Here is a 17938-nt window from a genome sequence, read left to right on the forward strand (position 1 = left end):
CTTTTATGTATTGACAAAATGCTTTCCAGACAGGTTGCCTCAATTTTTACTCCACTAGCAGTGTATGAGAACAGTGCAAAATATATCATTAATGTGTTCTTCCTGTCCTTTGTTGTTCATATGAACACTGTCCATTCCTCAAATTGAAAATATAATTTTTTTTCTTGGTGCTTGCCTTTGTCCCATGCTTAAGTTACTTTAAAAATTTTTGAATTCTACTAAGGACAGTCTTTGTAACTGCTTTTTAAAAAAAAAAATTTTTTTTTTTGGCTGCGTTGGGTCTTTGGTGCTGCACAGGGTCTCCCCCTACCTGCGGCGAGTGGGGGCTACTCTTTGTTGCGGTGCGCGGGATTTTCACCGCGGTGGCTTCTCCTGTCGCGGAGCATGGGCTCTGGGCGCGTGGGCCTCAGCAGTTGTGGCTCGCAGGCTCAGTAGTTGTGGCTCACAGGCTCTAGAGCGCAGGCTAAGTAGTTGTGGCGCACGGGCTTAGTTGCTCCGCGGCATGTGGGAATCTTCCCAGACCACGGTTCGAACCCGTGTCCCCTGCAATGGCAGGCGCATTCTTAACCACTGTGCCAGCAGGGCAGTCCTGCAACTGCTTTATTTGTAAGTAATTTTATTGACTTACTGACTTAAGTGAGTGTGAATGGAAAATGTCCTAATATAAAAAATAATTCCAATTATGAGTGATAAATATTTAAGGAAAGCATATCAGTAGGAGTAAAAACATTTGGTAGAATAACTGAAGGAAATGTTTAGATAAGTGTTCTGTGATAGGATTCGCAATGAAAAGATTAGATAGTGGCATGAAATTAAAAACATCTAGGAGGTCATATAATCTGTTTTGGGTTTGGTAATTTTTTATTGATTTGAAAACAGGAAGGATTTGTACATTTTTCTTTCATCTTTTTGCTGTTGTTGTTGTCATTTTGCTTTTTTCTTTGGCTGCCCAGCTTGCAGGATCCCCAACCAGGGATCGAACCCGCACTCTCCGCAGTGAAAGTGAGGAGTCCTAACCACTAGACTGCCAGGGAATTCCCTCTTTCATCTCTTTTGATAAGATCTAAAGACTTAAGTAAAAACATTCTTTTTAGAGGAAATAACATAAATTCAGCAGATAAAGCTCAACATTCTCTAAGAAAAAGAAAATAGAAGCTAGCAACCCCTACCAAACTCAAAATTATAACCTATTTGTGTAGTGATAAAAGTGTAAAGTAATAAGCATGGTAAATTGGAAAAGTCATCAGAATAGGCCACTAGAATATAATACTAAATGTTATTTAGCATTGCTGGGTCTGTTTCTTATTTTGTAAAGAGAGGGGAGAGGAATTAGTGTAAGATCCTTTGTACTTGTAATTAAGTGAAATTTGTGCCTAGCCTCCATTCTAAGAAAAACTAAGTAAAATGTATCTGTGGTATTTTTGATCCTAGGGATACAAGGAATTAAACAAACAATACACTTTATACAGCTTAGTATAGTGGTTAAGAGCTCAGACTTGTGAATCAGACTTCCAGTGTTTGAATCTCATCTCTGTAACTTAATACCTGTTTGATTTTGGGCCTCTCTCTGCCTGTTTCATTTAAATTAGAACACCTACCCCTTAGGGTTGTTCTGATGTTTAAATGAGCTAATATTTGTAAAGCTGTTAGAATAGTGCCTGGTACATGGTAAATTGTACGTTAAATTATTTAATCTATTAACATCTCAGTAAAAAACAAACCCACACACATTTCTTCTAACATCTGCCTAGAATTGAATTTGGGGTATAAAAAAATCCAGTTTGAGTTTTCTATTGCAATGCCTTTTGCATTTTGAAAATTACTGTACTTAATTGCCTTTATTCCACTTACTCTCCCAAGTGCTGAGGCAGCTCCAGAAGAGCTGTTGTCATCCCAGACTAGATTTGCTCCCAACCCTAGAGATTTGAGTTAGGAATTAAAAAAAAAAAAATCTCTACAGAATCTGTACTAGACACTGGAGAAATTTTCTGGGACCTTGTGAGCAAATAAGGTATATTATCCAAGAGACAATTAGATTAAAAATTATTTGACAGGTTAAAATCGTAATGAATTAATGAACTGGATACTGCCTGGAAGACGGGATTTACTAAATTTCTTTTGTTTCTACTCTGGTTTCTGCAGAGGGAATTAAGAATTTGTTGTTCATCTTAACTATCTGGAAAGCTGTGGGCTTTAGAGCTTCCTTTAGCAGCTCTAAAATGATGCAATCTATATAATATTACATGTAGCCCTTATCTTTTTTCGTCACAAATCCCTTCCCTATAATAGGAATTGGGAAATGGACTTATTTTGTTAACATAAGGCCACATCAACTAGTTTGCTAATAAATAGTATTTCCTTATTGTGGTTTGTAATATAAAAGACATTTAAAATTATAATTAAGTTCTATTGATGAGTTCTTTTGCTAAATTGTGATATAAAAGTTTGACAGTGAAACAGTAACTAAGATGACAACAAATGTGTATAGGTCAAAACAGTAGATTGAGTTGAAAATATTTTAGTACACATTTTTATTAATATGTACATTAAATGACTGTATATGGGTCAGATTTTGTTTTACCTTTTTGAACCAACATATTACTCTACATTAGTCTACCAGTGTGGAAAGTACCATGAAGGAAAACATGCTATTTTGATTAAATTTTTTTGATTATTTATTTTTGCTTTTAGTATAGAAAATATAGTTCATATTGTGTTGTTGAATGAAGTGGCTTTTATATTTCTATGCAACTTGAGTTACTTTGTTTTAGAAAGTGTATATTACTTTTAAAAGCTTAAGCTACAGAATCCTTACCTAATAATGTGTATTCTAAAACAAGTATTGGAAGTTCCCTTTCCTAATTTACTCAACAGGATTTTCAGATTGCAGTTTATCATGGTGAATTCTAGAGATGCTCTTAGAACTAAAGTTTAACATAGCCCAAGTTTGAGGCCAGGAATTGAATGATACCGTGGCTTTTGACCCCAAGTTATCTTGAATGAGATACTGTAAGACGGATGTTCTTAGTGGCTAAAGGCTTACATTTACTTCATTCAACAAGTATTTATTGACTGCCTACTATATGCAGACACTAGACAATAATTAAAATAAATACTATCATTTTAAGGACATATAAGTATTTGTAATATATATGTACACATAGAATATACATAAAATATATCCTAATGCATAAATATATCCTGTCAAAGATAAGGGTGTTTAATTTCTTTTATTAATGTTTTGTAGTTTTCAGTATATCGTTCTTTTATTTATCTGGCTAAATTTTTTCCTAGGTATTTTATTCTTTTGGGTGCTATTGTAAATTGAATTGTTTTCTTAATTTCCTTTTCAGATTACTCATCACTGGTGTATAGAAACAAAACTTATTTTTGTGCATTGATCCTGTACCCTGCAACTTGCTGAATTCATTTCTTAACTCTAGTAGTTTTTTGTGGATTCTTTGGGATTTTCTGTTTTTAAGATCATGTCATCTGTGAATAGAGATAGTTTTACTTCCTAATTTAGATGTTTTTTATTTCTTTTCCTTGCCTAATTGCTCTGGCTAGAACTTACAATACAGTGTTAGATAGCAATGGTAAGAGGTAGACATCCTTGTCTTGTTCCTAATCTTGGCAGGCAGGGTGGGAGGGACCTTTCAATCTTTCAACCATTGAACATAATAGTATCTGTAGATATTTCATAAATGCCCTTTATCACGTTAAGGAAGTTCCCTTCTATTCCAAGGTTTTGAGGGCTTTTATTAGGAAGGAGTGTTGGATTTTGTCAAATGCTTTTTCTGCACCAATTGAGATGATCATGTGTTTTTTGTTTTTGTTTTTACTTCATTCTATTAATGTGGTGTATTACATTGATTGATTTTTCTTTGTTGAACCACCCTTGTATTCCTGGGATAAATACCACTTGATCGTGGTGTATAATACTTTTAATGTGCTGTTGGATTTTGTTTGCTAATACTTTGTAGAAGATTTTTGCATCAGTATTCACAAGGGATATTGGCCTATAGTTTTCTTGTGATGTCTTTGTCTGGTTTTGATATCAGGGTAATAACGGCCTCACAGAATGAGTTAGGAAGTGTTCCCTCTGCTTCTGTTTTTTGGAAGAGCTTGGGAAATACTGACATTAAATCTTCCTTAAATGTTTGGTGGAATTCACCAGTGAAGCTGTCTGTACTCAGGTTTTTCTTTGGAGGTTTTTGATTACTTATTCACTTTCTTTACTTGTTGTAAGTCTGTTTAGACTATATTTCTTCTTGAGTCAGTTTTGGTAATTTGTGTTTTTCCAGGAATTTGTGTATTTCATCTAGGTTATCTAATTTGTTAGCATATAATTGTTCATAGTTTTCTCTTATAATCCTTTTCTTAAAAAATAAATTTATTTATTTATTTTTGGCTGCGTTGGGTTTTCGTTGCTGCGTGCGGGCTTTCTCTAGTTGTGGCGAGCGGGGGCTACTCTTCATTGTGGTGCCCGGCCTTCTCATTGCGGTGGCTTCTCTTGTTGTGGAGCACAGGCTCTAGGCGTGAGGGCTTCAATAGTTGTGGCACGTGGGTTCAGTAGTTGTGGCTTGCGGGCTCTAGAGCGCAAGCTCAGTAGTTGTGGCGAACGGGCTTAGTTGCTCCGCAGCATGTGGGATCTTCCCGGACCAGGGCTCGAACCTGTGTCCCCTGCATTGGCAGGCGGATTCTTAACCACTGCACCACCAGGGAAGTCCGTCTTATAATCCTTTTTATTTCTGTAAGATCAATAGTAATCTTTCCACTTTCATTTCTGGTTTTAGTTATTTGCATCTTCTTCTTTTTTTGTCAGCCAGGCTATAGATTTATTAGTCTTGTTGTTCTTTTTAAAGAAATAACTTTTAGTTGTGTTGCTTCTCTTGTTTTTCTATTCTGTATTTCATTTTTCTCTACTCTTATCATTTTATTATTTCCCTCAGTTGCTAGCTTTGCATTTAGTTTGCTCTTCTTTTTCTAGTCCTCAAGGTGCAGAGTTGTGACTGATTTCCTTCTTTTTAATGTAGGGCTCCACTGCTATACACTTCCCTCTGAGTGCTGCTTTTATTGTATTACATGATTTTTAGTATGTTGTGTTTAGTTTTTATTTGTCTCTATTTTATAACTTCCCTGTGATTTCATCTTTGGCCTATGGTTATTTAAGGGTAGTTTAATTTCAGGACCTCCCTGGTGGTCCAGTGGTTAAGAATCTGTCTTCCAATGCAGGGGACACGGGTTCGATCCCTGGTCAGGGAACTAAGATCCCACATGCCATGGGGCAGCTAAGGCTGCACCACAACTACTGAACCCTTCCACTCTAGAGCCTGCAGGCCACAACTAGAGAGAAGCCCGTGGGCTGCAACTAGAGAAGCCCCTGCACCGCAAGAAAGAGCCCTTGAGTTGCAACGCATGCCGCAACTAAGACCCAACACAGCCAAACAACAATTAAAAAAAAAAAGAGTAGTTTAATTTCTACATACAATTGATCCTCATTATTCATGGATTGCTTGTTTGTAAGTTTACCTACGCAGTAGAATTTGTTACTCGAGAATCAGTACATTCAGACCTGTGCAGAGTGGTGAAAAATTTGAGTCACCTGGCGTACATGTTCCCAGCCAAGGCTGAACAAGGCAATAAACTGCTTTCTTGTTTCAGCTGTTATACTGTAAACAAGAGTCCTTTTTGCAGTCTGTTCAGTACCACGTTTGTCATGTCTTTGTGCTTTTTTTTGATGGCTTTGCTGTTTAAAATGGTCCCCAAGCTGCAGTGTTGTTTAGTGTTCCTACATACAAGAAGGCTGTGATATGCTTTACAAAGGAAATATACATGTGTGAGGTAAGATTCATTCAGGCACCAGTTATAGTTCTTTTGGCCATGAGTTCAATATTAATGCATCAACAATATAGTACATCCAGAAAAGGGAAGAGGAAATGCACTGATGTGTATGTAAGGCCACTCTGGAAATGCTGAAGTAGTATCTGTAGTGCCTGATGAAGCTATGGAAAAGATGGAAAAGTGGCTGACTTTGTGGATTCATGAGGTGATAACGAATTAAAAAAAAGAAAGCATAGTGGACAGCATCGTTATGAAGCTGAAAGCCAATGAAATCATGTTACCCAGAGTAAGGAAAATATTAAATTCTTCTCTTGTAGTACTGACTGGCCTGCACATTTCAAAAGACTATACAGCATGAAAAATGTTAAACTTGCAATAATCCTGAGTCAAGATCAAGAGGCTGTGGGAGAATCTTTAGATTGTCTGCTAAGTGTTATTTAGGAAAAAGGCTATGTGGAAAAGCAGGTTTTCAATGCTGATGAGACTGGCTTGTAGAACTATTTCTCCAATTCTGTCAATGTTTGCTTCAGTTATTTTGGGGCTTTGTTTGGTGCAAATGTGTTTACAATCATTATATCTTCTTAATGAATTGATCCTTTTATCAATAAATATTGTCCTTTGTCTTTGGTAACAGTTTTTTTTTTTCACACACACACACACACACACACACACACACACACACTGTATTTTATTTTTACAAGAGATAAATAGACTGACACCAAGCATTGTATATGGATGACCACAACAAAAGCAACAATGATTGCAATTTTTGGTAACAATTTTTGACCTGAAGTCTGTTTTGTCTTATTTTAGTAGTGCCACATAGTTCTCTCTTTTGGTTACTATTTGCATGAAATATGTTTTTCCATTTGTTCACATTCAACCTATTTGTGTCTTTGGATCCAAAGTGAGTCTCTTTAGGCAGCATATAGTTGGATCGTGTTTTCTTATCCATTCTACCAATCTCTGCCTTTCATTGGAGAGTTTAAACCATTTCCATCTAAAGTAACTACTGATAAGGAATGACTTTTGACATTTTGCTGTTTGTTTTCTGTGTGTCTTACGCCGGTTTTTACTTCTAATTTCCTACATTACTGTTTTCTTTTGTGTTTGAGTTTTTTATAGCGTACCTTTTTTTTTTTTACCTTGTTTTAAACTAGTCCACATGCTATATAGCAGACACTATGAGCACAGCTTCAGTACTACTATTCCTCCTTTTATGACCACCGAGACCAGGGTTCAAATCCAATGGGAAAGGGAACTGGAGGGTTATAGTGTACCATTTTGATTCCCTTCTTATTTCCTTTTGTGTATATTTTTTAGATACTTTCTTTGTGGTTACCATGGGGATTATAATTAATAACTAGATATATTTTGAAGGTATAACTGACACTTTTAATGGATTGGATGATAGGTATGAATGAGGAAGTCAATGTTAACAACAAGGTATTTGGCCTGAGGAATGGAACAGTGGAGAAGTCATTTATTAGGAAGGAGATAACCATAGGAATTTAAGCTGGTCAGATGTGGAGATGGCAGAGAAATCAGGAGTTCAGATTTAGTCATGTTACATTTGAGATGCCTGTTAGACATTGATCACGTAGGCAGTTGGATATAAAAGTCTGAGATTCAGGAGAGGTGTCCTGGCTAGAGATGGAAATTTGAGTCATGAACATGTGGATTGTATATAAATCCGTGGGACTGGATGAGATCACTAAGGGAGTGAGTGTAGATTGGGAAATGGGCACACTAATACTAAAGAGCTGTGAATAAAGGGGGGAACTAACAAAAATGACTGAAAAGGAGTAGTCTATGTATATTTTATATATTTGTAATAGATTCTGTCATTTCTTAGGAAAGGATAATTCCACATAAATCTGTTTTCTTTCCAGCAATATCTAAATGAGAACAGTGGTCCTAAATATTAGTGGTCCTAAATTTTAGAGACAGATTAACATAAAATAAAAAGGTAGTTATAATTTGGATATTCTTAAATATAAAATAAGTGTGCCAGATGAATTGGTTATTATGCATAATCTTCCTCCCCCAACATGATCCCACTTTAGGAATATTACTTTATCTAGTTTTTCTAGGTGGTTTTACTTTTTATAGTCATTAAGATCTGTGATCTTTTTTATCTGCTTAAAAGATTGCTTGATAAAATACTTCTTTGTTGATACTGTAATTATACTGAATTCTGTTCTGTGGGGAGCAAATGTGAAAGTTATGTAGTCAGAACTGAATCAGGTCTTCCCCCAAATGTGTTTCTTTCCACAAAAAAAATCTAGGGAAAATATTGTGAAGGTAGAGACTAATGGCTTAAAAAAATCAACCATCAGTGAAAAAAAAAGTGACTTGTTCTTTTCCCAAGTAGTCATCTTACCCCAGTGAGGTCTAAAGGTGCTCTGGAATAGGGGAAAAGCCTCCGCATCTAGCTTGTTTGCATTCCTAACTCTCCCATTTAAACACCTTGGAGTTAGTAAGCCTGAATAAAGGTGGATTAAGTTAAGTTAAATTCAGTTAACTTAAAATGCTTCTTTTTGCCTACCTTTAGTCCTAGCTTTTGAGACTTAATAAATAAATTTTTCTTCTATCTATTGTGTAAGAGAATTCCCACCAATAACTTTGTACTTTTTTACTTCCTTATGGGGTCTAAGTGAAAAAAGAGAAAGAAGAAAGACGCATAGGAGACTTTTTTGGTGGTGTTGGTAGTTTTTACTTCTTTGCCTCTCCCTTGCTATTAACAGTTTAAAAAAAAAATTAACAGAAAAATTGAAAAAACCTGAGTGCCTGCTACAGCGACAAAAGCCACTGTTATCATCTCTCACCTAGATTGTAACAGCAGCCTCCTAACTGGTCTTCCTGCTTCCACCCTTGCTCCCTTGTTGTCTAATCCCACGACACTGCTGTGCTCAAAACCCTGCAATGGCTCCCCATTTGATTCCCCCCAAAATCAGATTTCTTACAGAGGGCTCTCAGGCTCTGGTTGCCATGACCTCTCTCACCTCTCTTCCTACCTGCTCTCTCTGTTCCAGCCACACTAGCTTCCTTGCCAGTCGCATTTCCTCAAGACTTTGCTCTACCTGATCCCACTCCCTCGTATATGTTCTTTCCTCAGATACCTGGTTGGCTAATTCTCTCACTTCCATCCAGTCTTGCCTTAAATCTCAGCTTGTCAATATAAAGCCTACACTGACTATCTTTTAATACTTTAACCTGCCCCACTCACACTCCCATACTCCTGATCCTATTTCTGTTACAGTTTTAATTATGATAGGTGTGGTTATGCTCTGGTAATGACAACCCTGAGAACAGCTTAACAACAAAAGCTTATTTCTCATTTGTGTTTCACATCCATTACGGGTTAGCAAACAACTCTGTTCCACTTAGAACCTCAGGGACCCAGGCTGATGGAAGTTTGCCCATCTTGTGATGCATCTCAACATGCAGCTTCCAGCGTCACATCTGTAGGGAAGAGAGAGTTCATAGAATGATTGAAAGGGGCAGAAGTCACCTTTTTCCCAGTTCATTGTCAAAACCAGTCACATGGCCCCAATCTAACTGCAAAAGGAGCACAAGGAATATTTGGTGAACATTACTGTTTCAACACCTGTTCTCTTTTTATTTCTCCATAGTACTTATCATGTTTTATTGTATAATTTGTATATTTTATATAGAATGTCATTTATATATTTACATATTGTATAATTTGCATATTTTGTGTTTATTATTTAGTGACTTTCCTCAGCAAGAATTTAAAACTTATTCTCCTAGAAAACCTCACTACTTACAGCTTCTTGGACACAAGCATTTCTTCATTTGCTCCTGCTGTTTGTAATGTCCTCTATCTTTTTTGCCCTGTGCTCCTTTTTCCTCTAAAGAGTAAATCCTCCTTATCTTTTGGGACAGTTTGAATCTTAATCTGGGAGACTCAACTAACATCCTTAAACTAAGTTAAAAGCCCATCCCTTAGACTCCCTCTGAATTTTTATTATACTCCTATCATAGCCCTTAACCTCCTTATAGGGTTACATGTCTGTCTGCCCCATTAAGCAAGTTCCTCATGCATATGGAAGAATGCCTGAAGAAATACATGGAGCCTAGAAAAGAAACTATGAGGATCCGAATAAGGACAGTGTAAGTAGGGTGAAGAGATGACAGAATCAAGAAATATTTAGAAAGTAAAATCAGCAAGACTTGCTTATTGGTTGAATATGAGGGATAAGGGAGAAATCAAGGATAATTCATACTTCTCATTTAGATTATGATACTTCCAAATGAAATAGGGAATATGAGAGGAGGAACAAGTCTAGGTGGTAGGATGATGAGTCGGGTTTGAGGTATAGTAGGTTTAACTCCATAAGGATCTCAAGATGGAGATATGTGCAGGGGTTGGCTAAATGGTTCTTAATCCAAGGGCATGGATAGGTCTTCAGCATGCTAAGTAGTAGTTAAAAAATAAGAAAAGGTGAGACTGCCAGTAACTACTAAGGGCAGAACCCTTAGTTAAACTAACGTTTAAGGAAAAATTAGAGGAATACATGCTCTTGTGCAGAAAACACAGAAAAAAATAGGTGGTGAAAGGGGAACCACGAGAGTGTGATGCTGTAGAAATCAAGGTATTTAGACTTTCAGGAAGAAATGTGTGGGCCATGTTAAAAGCAGTAGAGAAGTCAAATCAAAACAACAGTGAACTAAATCTTGACCACTCTTCTTGCAACCTTACTTAACTCTTTCAACTCCACTTCTTATTGAACCACCTTGAATTCTTATTGAATTGAACTATCTTGGCTTCAATTTCACTGAGAAATTTGAAGTTATCAGGCACATGCCCATCCATCAGTCATTTCCTCCTTCCCTTTAATATCAGGAGCTTCAAAGCCAAGTCTAATACCAGTGCCATTAATACTAAGAGTTGTCTACATTTTAAGTTTTTTCCCAATTTATGGCTTTCTGCTCCCAGTATCCCACCAAAATTTTTTGCAATAAGGTTGCCATTTGAAATTTTAGTGGAGGGGCAAAAATGGGCAACAAATTACGTGATGCTGAATATCAAAAGGAAGATGGGGAAATGGCAAATAGCAGTCAGTCACTGATGGAAGTGAGAGGGAGGTAATGCCTCCTCCCCAAGGGAGCAATGATATTCACCTGGACCAGATTCAGGCGTTATTCCAGAGGCACTTTCATTTTGAAGCTACAGTAAAAGTATGTCTCTTACCTGTTTTTCTTCTGTAGCATACCAGTGATTGAATCTTTACTGTAGAAGCAAAAATGAGCCAATTCCCACAACGAAGATTGTAGAAACATTCCATTTGATTCATTTGTTCATTCATGTAAAAGGATTTCCTGAATGTTTGCTATGTGCCATGCTTAGGGTTAGGTGCTGGGAATACAACGGAGAGTAAAAAACACATAGTTCTTGTTCTCCTGGAGTTTTGTAGTATAGTGATTTTTTATTTGCTTGTTTATATTTAACCTAATTTATTTAACTAATTTTACTTTTTTTTCCCTTTAGTATCCTCTTATATATGGACTGATTCTTATTCCCTGCTGGTGTTCTCTAGTTTGCCTAAGTAGAATTTACATGGGCATGCACTCCATTCTGGTAAGGAAAACATTGTATTCATAGAGCTTTATTTTTTTCTAAAATCGACAGGCAATTGTATAATTTTTAATCATTTTCAAACTTACTGGAAACCTAAATGAGAAAATATAGTTAGTTACTGTAAATCTTCTTTGTTTTGCAAAAATAGAAACAGGATGCTTTGTAAAGTTTTAATGTAGTTATCACGTATTTCGTACAAACAGTTCCCACAATAACCAAGTATTATACTCAGGATAACATTTCTCCCTCCTTCCAGTTTCACTTTTATTTTCTCATTCTCTTCTATGCCTTTCCTACCACTGAGTCAAAACCAACAATGTAAATACAGACACCAAGGAGCTCTACTTATAAGTGAGGACCCCGTGACTAGAAGCTAAATGAACTTAAACTGTCCTGGTGCCACTTGTATTTGAATATTAAACTCTAGTTTTCTCCTCTTTCCTGACAGTATTTTAGGGCTTACATCAGGTATTTTATTTTGAGAATGCAATTCAGTTTCAAAAGCAGCAGCACAGAGACCCTGTACTCTTTCAGCCAGACACACCTACTCGCTTCCCTTCCCCTCTATCCCACTGACATTTCCTAGTTCTGGCCTGCACCATCTCTTAACCGGATTACTGCAGCAGCTTCTTAATTAGCAGCCCCACTTCCAATAAGACACTGCTCCGAACAGTGTTTAGCCTCCTGTTGTAGTTTACTGCCCAACACACAAGTATGATGCCATACTGAATGACTTATGTTTCCTCAAATGCAAAGGGTGTTTCATATCCCAACACCATTAGGAATGCCTTAACCTCCACATGGAATGCCCTTTTCCTTTTCTTTGCCTAACGGACTATCCTCTCCTGTTCTTCACGACTCACAAAAAAACATTATCTCCTAAAGCCTCATTACCTTCCCCATCTTTCCTTTCTCAAGACTGGTTAGGTAGCCTTTCTCCCAGAGCATCTTGAACATAATTCTGGCATAACACTTATGCTAAATTGCTATTGCTTTTTTCTTTATCTCTCATCCCCACTAGATAATAAGCAACATGAGAAAAGTAACTCTCTATCCCTTGCATTTAGTGTGGTGTCTCTTAGGACACTGTGAATGTATTATGTATTATCTTGTAGATAAAGGATCAGAAGAAAGGTGGAGAGATAGAAATGAATTCATGGAATCCAAAAGTTTATAATGGGTTAAATAAAATTTTTCTTGTCCTTAAGAAGTTCACATTTTTAGACTTTTCGACTCATAAAAGTGTCTCATTAGCTTATCTCGTAGCTGTAGAAGTACTGGGTTTCTACTTCTTCCTCAGATTGCTTGCTTCCAGCAGCTGCCCCTTCACTAGTAAATTTCCAGAAGTCCCAAATGCTATGTTAAGAAGCAAACTATTTGTGTTTTATTTTTTATAATTATTTATATTAATGCAAATTATGAATTGGCATATAATTCTATCTTTCTGACTAATCTCTACTAATTTTATAATAGACTAAGTATCACATTTTTATATCAAATCTAATATTAGTCACAAGAAAATGTTTTCCATCTCTGTGCCATGTTACAGTTATTCCCTTCCACTACCAATTAGCAATATCACACCTAAAAAACTAACAAAAGGTTATGCATCTATGAATGATAATATTATCCCTAGATTCATTATCATCATAAAAGAGGAATAAGAATCTTAATATATTGAATATGTAATCTCAACCATGCTGTTCTTAATAAAAAGGAAATGTATAGTGAATTGATTAAATATTCAAGCTGAGTTCAGTTCATGTTTAGATACTGGATAACATCTGTTCTTGAATCAGCTGAAGTAAAAACAATATTGATGTATTCTTTTTCATATCATGAGTCTGACAACCAAATCGTGAGTCCGATAACCCTTGGTCTTTTTTTTTGGCTGCACTGTGAGGCTTGTGGGATCTTAGTTCCCAGACCAGGGATTGAACCCGGGCCCCAGCAGTGAGAACACCAAGTCCTAACCACTGGACCACCAGGGAATTCCCCAGCCCGTCTTTTAATTATTCAAAAACGATCTTGTCCCATAAAATGTCTTTATCAGTTTTATTCTGACTAGCTACTGAATTTTATTATGTATAGCATTGCAAGTTGTTTTTCTTTTAAAAGTAAAATCACAGATGACTTGCCAGCATTGTAAATTATGTTTCTGTGTTATAAGCACAATTATTCCTAATCAATGTTATATTGGTTTTATCATTTGATAATTGATATATGAAATTATAGTCCTAATGAACCCCCCCTTTTTACATTATGGATCTAATATATTCCCACAATTTTCACTTTTTCCTATAGTTTAATGCTTCAGTAATTACCCGCATTTTGAACTATTTTCTTAATCATAATTTGTATCTTCATTGTTTATTGTGAAATTACTATGGAACTATAGGCAGAGTATGGCCTAGAAGTTACTAATAGGTGCTTAGATGCCATATTATCTAGGCAGATGTCTTTATTAACATTAAGAAGAAAGTTCTAATAATGTAGTGTAAATAATTTATAATGAGCACTTTGTTGAGTATTTTCCATATGCTTTGTTTTTATTGTTATAACACAAAGAGCAACACTTAAGTTTATTTTTAACATTTGCCTACCTTCCTAAATAGATTTTCTTAATCCCCAGAAAAGTAGAGGAGTTACTACATCCATTTCTCCTCTATTTATGTATGTATGTATGTATGTATGTATGTATGTATTTATGTATTTGTTTGTTTATTTTTTTGGCCGTGCCATGCGGCATGCGGGATCTTAGTTCCCCAACCGGGATCGAACCCATTGGGAGTGCAGAGTCTTAACTTAATGGGGAAGTCCCCATTTTTCCTTTATTCATTATCAAACCTAGCTCTAAAAATTTCTTGAAACACAAGCCATTTTTAAATAACTAGATTAAGTACTTGACAAATTACTATTTTGTTTCTACATTAGTAAAATTATGAATATGTTATAATTACATTTACCCAAAATTGTACTAAAAGTTTATTTTTCTATATGTGGAAAGTCTTTTTCGAAAGGTATTATGAGATCATAAAGTAGAATGTACTTCTCAAACCCATTTTTATAACAAGACATAAAAATCAAACTAACCAAACAACAGGAAAAATCCTGAAAACATGTTATAGAGAAAGATCCAGAACAGTAAACACTAAGAGTTTTAATAGTAGTTATTTCTGGGTAATAATTACTTGTTATTGTTTATCCCTATTTTCTAGTTTTTCTGTACTGAACATGTATTAAATTTGAATTTTAATTAAAGATAAAAATTTCAAAATCCATCCCTAATAATGCCTTTATAATCAAGGATTGCATTCCAATAATACATTTTGTTGTTAGAAACCCTGTTGGCATCAACTGACATGTTGAATTAGAAGCAGAACACCTGAAATATGTTACAATTAAAAAAAAAACAAACCCCTAGGAGCCAGCAGAAGTCTTGAATTCTAGCCTCAGTGAATCACCAGCCTCTCTAGTTTTATTTACTGATTGGAAGAAATGAAAAGGAGACAATTTCAAATTTAATACATAATAAATCTTTATTGAATTTATGGTATTTGATATCTTCTACTGTAAATTTGATAACCAGGAACATTCCATTCAAATGTGTAATTATTAACTTTTACAGCATATATGTTATCTATAATTAATAAGTATCTAAAATTATTTGCTAAGCTTCTTTTTGGAAAATTTCCTACTTTGAGTTCTTTATGCTACCTTTAACATCAGCTTTTCTTTATTGAATACTTTGTGCTGTAATGCTTAAAACCACTTTGTTACACATTTTAATATTGTACATTAAATTGATATTACAATGATAGCCACCATGTTTATGTCCTGAATTCAATCATTCTTCCTTCTGGTTCTGTAGCATGGAAATTAAATGTGCCTTTTTATTCAGGATAATATTATAAGTAATTAATAATTCAATCAGAAAAGGAGGCAGATTTGTATAGAGACTTGTAGCAATCTAAGTTTATTGTTCATAGAGCTATAAAAGAAAAGCAGAGGACAACAAATATTGGATGTTTTATGTCATACTGAAATATACATCTAAAAATATAATTGATGTGTTATCATATATATGTATATAATCATGTAAATCAGCAAGTAAAAGAAAATCCAAAGGAATAGTTGCCCTAAAGACACAAATATACATTGTATAGAAAAGGAATAGTCCATAAACATATGAAATAATGCTTAATTAATTATCAGGGAAATGCAAATTAAACATCAAGAAATACCAACAACTGATGGGATGTAAATTTCTATAAACATTTTGGAAATTTTTTATTGTCTTGTAAAATTGAACATGCACATATACTATGATTCTGCCATTGCATTCCTAGGCATATGTCCTGGAGAAACTTTCATAGACCCATACAGGGAACATAAAAAGAAAGAACATAGAGGCATTGTTTATAATGCTGGTTGGTTTAAGAATATATACCAATTAAGAAAGCATTCAAGCTCAACCATAACCAATGAACTAATCCAAAAGCTGAAAACATCCTAAGTGACCATCAGTGGGAAAATAGTTAAATTGTATAACCACACAATAAAATATTATATAGTTGTGGGAGTGAATGACCTATAACTAACTACATATGATGAATGAATCTTAAAAACTTAATGTTAAGTGTAAAAAGCAAATCAAAGGAGACTGCATACTGCCTAACATTTTTATAAAGCTCAGAAAGAAGCAAAACTAGGTAATGTTTTATTTGGAGATATGTGATAAAACAGTTTTTAAAAGCAGGTATTTATTCAGCTAATACTCAGGCTTATGCAGAGTGATAGAACTAGGAAACAGCATACCAATAGATTCAAAGTACTGGTAATATTATAGTTCTTTTTTGGGGCAGTGATTTCATAGATACTCTTTTTGTAATTTCACATGTACTTTACGTATCTTATTCTATGTACTAACTATTACATAATAAAAATCTTAGGACAGAAAAACATTAAGCAACTACTCTGTTGCTTAACTGTATTGAATGCTGTTGAGAAGTAACCATTGTTTTGGGCAGCATAAAGGTCACTAGTATCCATGAAAAGAGTGGTTTCAATGCAGTGATGAGTTTAGGAAAAAATAGGAAGTGAGAAAGTGGAGGCAGTGAATATAAGCAACTCTTCTGATAAATTTTTCAGTGATACTAGATCCCAGGATTTCGTTTTGTTTGTTTTAAGGTGGAAATTCTGAAACAGTTTTGTTCATGTCAGGAATGATTCAGAAAGGAAAGTTCTTTAATAATAGTGTTATTTCCTCCAATAAACCATCTTCTATTTTCTACCCGGTTGTTTGTACCTAAAAGGAGGAGTCATTTTTGACCCCTTTTTCTTTTGCTTCTCTCTTACATTCAGATCATCACCAGGCTGAAGTTCGTCACCTCTAATTTTAAAATATTTTACTAAATCCATCTATGTATGTCTCTTTATATGGACCATATCTAGAGTGAACCACTACAGTAGCCTCCCACTAGTGTCTCCTGTCTTCCATACTTTACCCCTATAATATATTCTCTACACAGCAGATGGAGTGTTCTTCTATAAATATCCATCAGATTTTATTACACTCCTACTTGGGAATCTTTCAGGCTCCCTATCACTTTTGAAATAAAATCTGAACTTCTTACCTAGCCTACAGGGGCCCTCTCTACATGATTTGACATGTGTCTGTCTCTTGGATCTCATATCACATCACTCTTCTCACTATTTGAGCCACACGGAATTTCTCTCAGTTCCTTGAACTCACTAGGTTCTTTTCTGCCTCAAGGCCTTGGCACTTGGTATTCCCTCTACCTGGGACACTTCTCCTTAGATCTAAAGATAGGGCTGACTCTTTTTTGGAATCAGATTTCTGCTCAAGGGTCACCTCCTCAGACAGGTTTCCCTAATCACTCTAATAGGGTCTTTCATCATTCTATCCCATTGTCTTGTTTTAATTTCTTTTTAACAATCTGAAATTGTAATATTTATCTATTTTTTACTCACATGGTTATTGTCAGTCATCCCCACTAAAATGTAGGCTCTATGGCAGTAGGAATCTTTTCATTTATTAAGCAGTGTATCCTCAGCCCCTAAAATAGTGTCAGGCACATGTAGGTACTCAATAAGTATTTGTTCAGTGAATAAATGAATGAATGGGAAAAGGAAAAATAGGCTTTGTATCCTCTTTAGTCATGGAAATAATTATGTATTTAAATGTGTGATTATTATAGTAAATGCATGAAGATGAAGTCTTTGAAAAATAAGTACAGTTGATCCTTGGACAACGTGGAGGTCAGCACAATCAAAAATCCACCTATAATTACAGAGTGCCCTTCATAAACTTGGTTCCTCTGTATCTGCAGTTCCTTTGTATCAGGGGTTCTGCATCCTCAGATTCAACCAACTGGGGATCATGTAGTACTGTACTACTGTTTACTATTGAAAAAAATCAGCTGTTAAGTGGATCCACACAATTCAAACTCATGTTGTTTAAGGGTC

At 35.3% G+C, this 17938-nt stretch overlaps 1 protein-coding gene across 2 annotated transcripts in view; it reads left to right on the top strand.

The window, feature by feature from the left end:
* LOC309626117 (WD repeat-containing protein 89) overlaps positions 1 to 17938 on the top strand; it is a 116292-nt gene that overhangs the window by 13342 nt on the left and 85012 nt on the right. The window contains exon 2 of one of the 2 annotated variants that reach the window (XM_082386568.1): positions 11360 to 11449. The exons of the other annotated variant lie outside the window; for it this stretch is intronic. Within the exon in view, the coding sequence (XP_082242694.1) occupies positions 11360 to 11449 (90 nt within the window). The remainder of the gene's footprint in view (positions 1 to 11359; positions 11450 to 17938) is intronic. 2 annotated transcript variants of the gene reach the window in all.

The sequence above is a fragment of the Balaenoptera borealis genome (assembly GCF_965194805.1).
Source record: "Balaenoptera borealis genome assembly, chromosome: 3".
Lineage (NCBI taxonomy): Eukaryota > Metazoa > Chordata > Mammalia > Artiodactyla > Balaenopteridae > Balaenoptera > Balaenoptera borealis.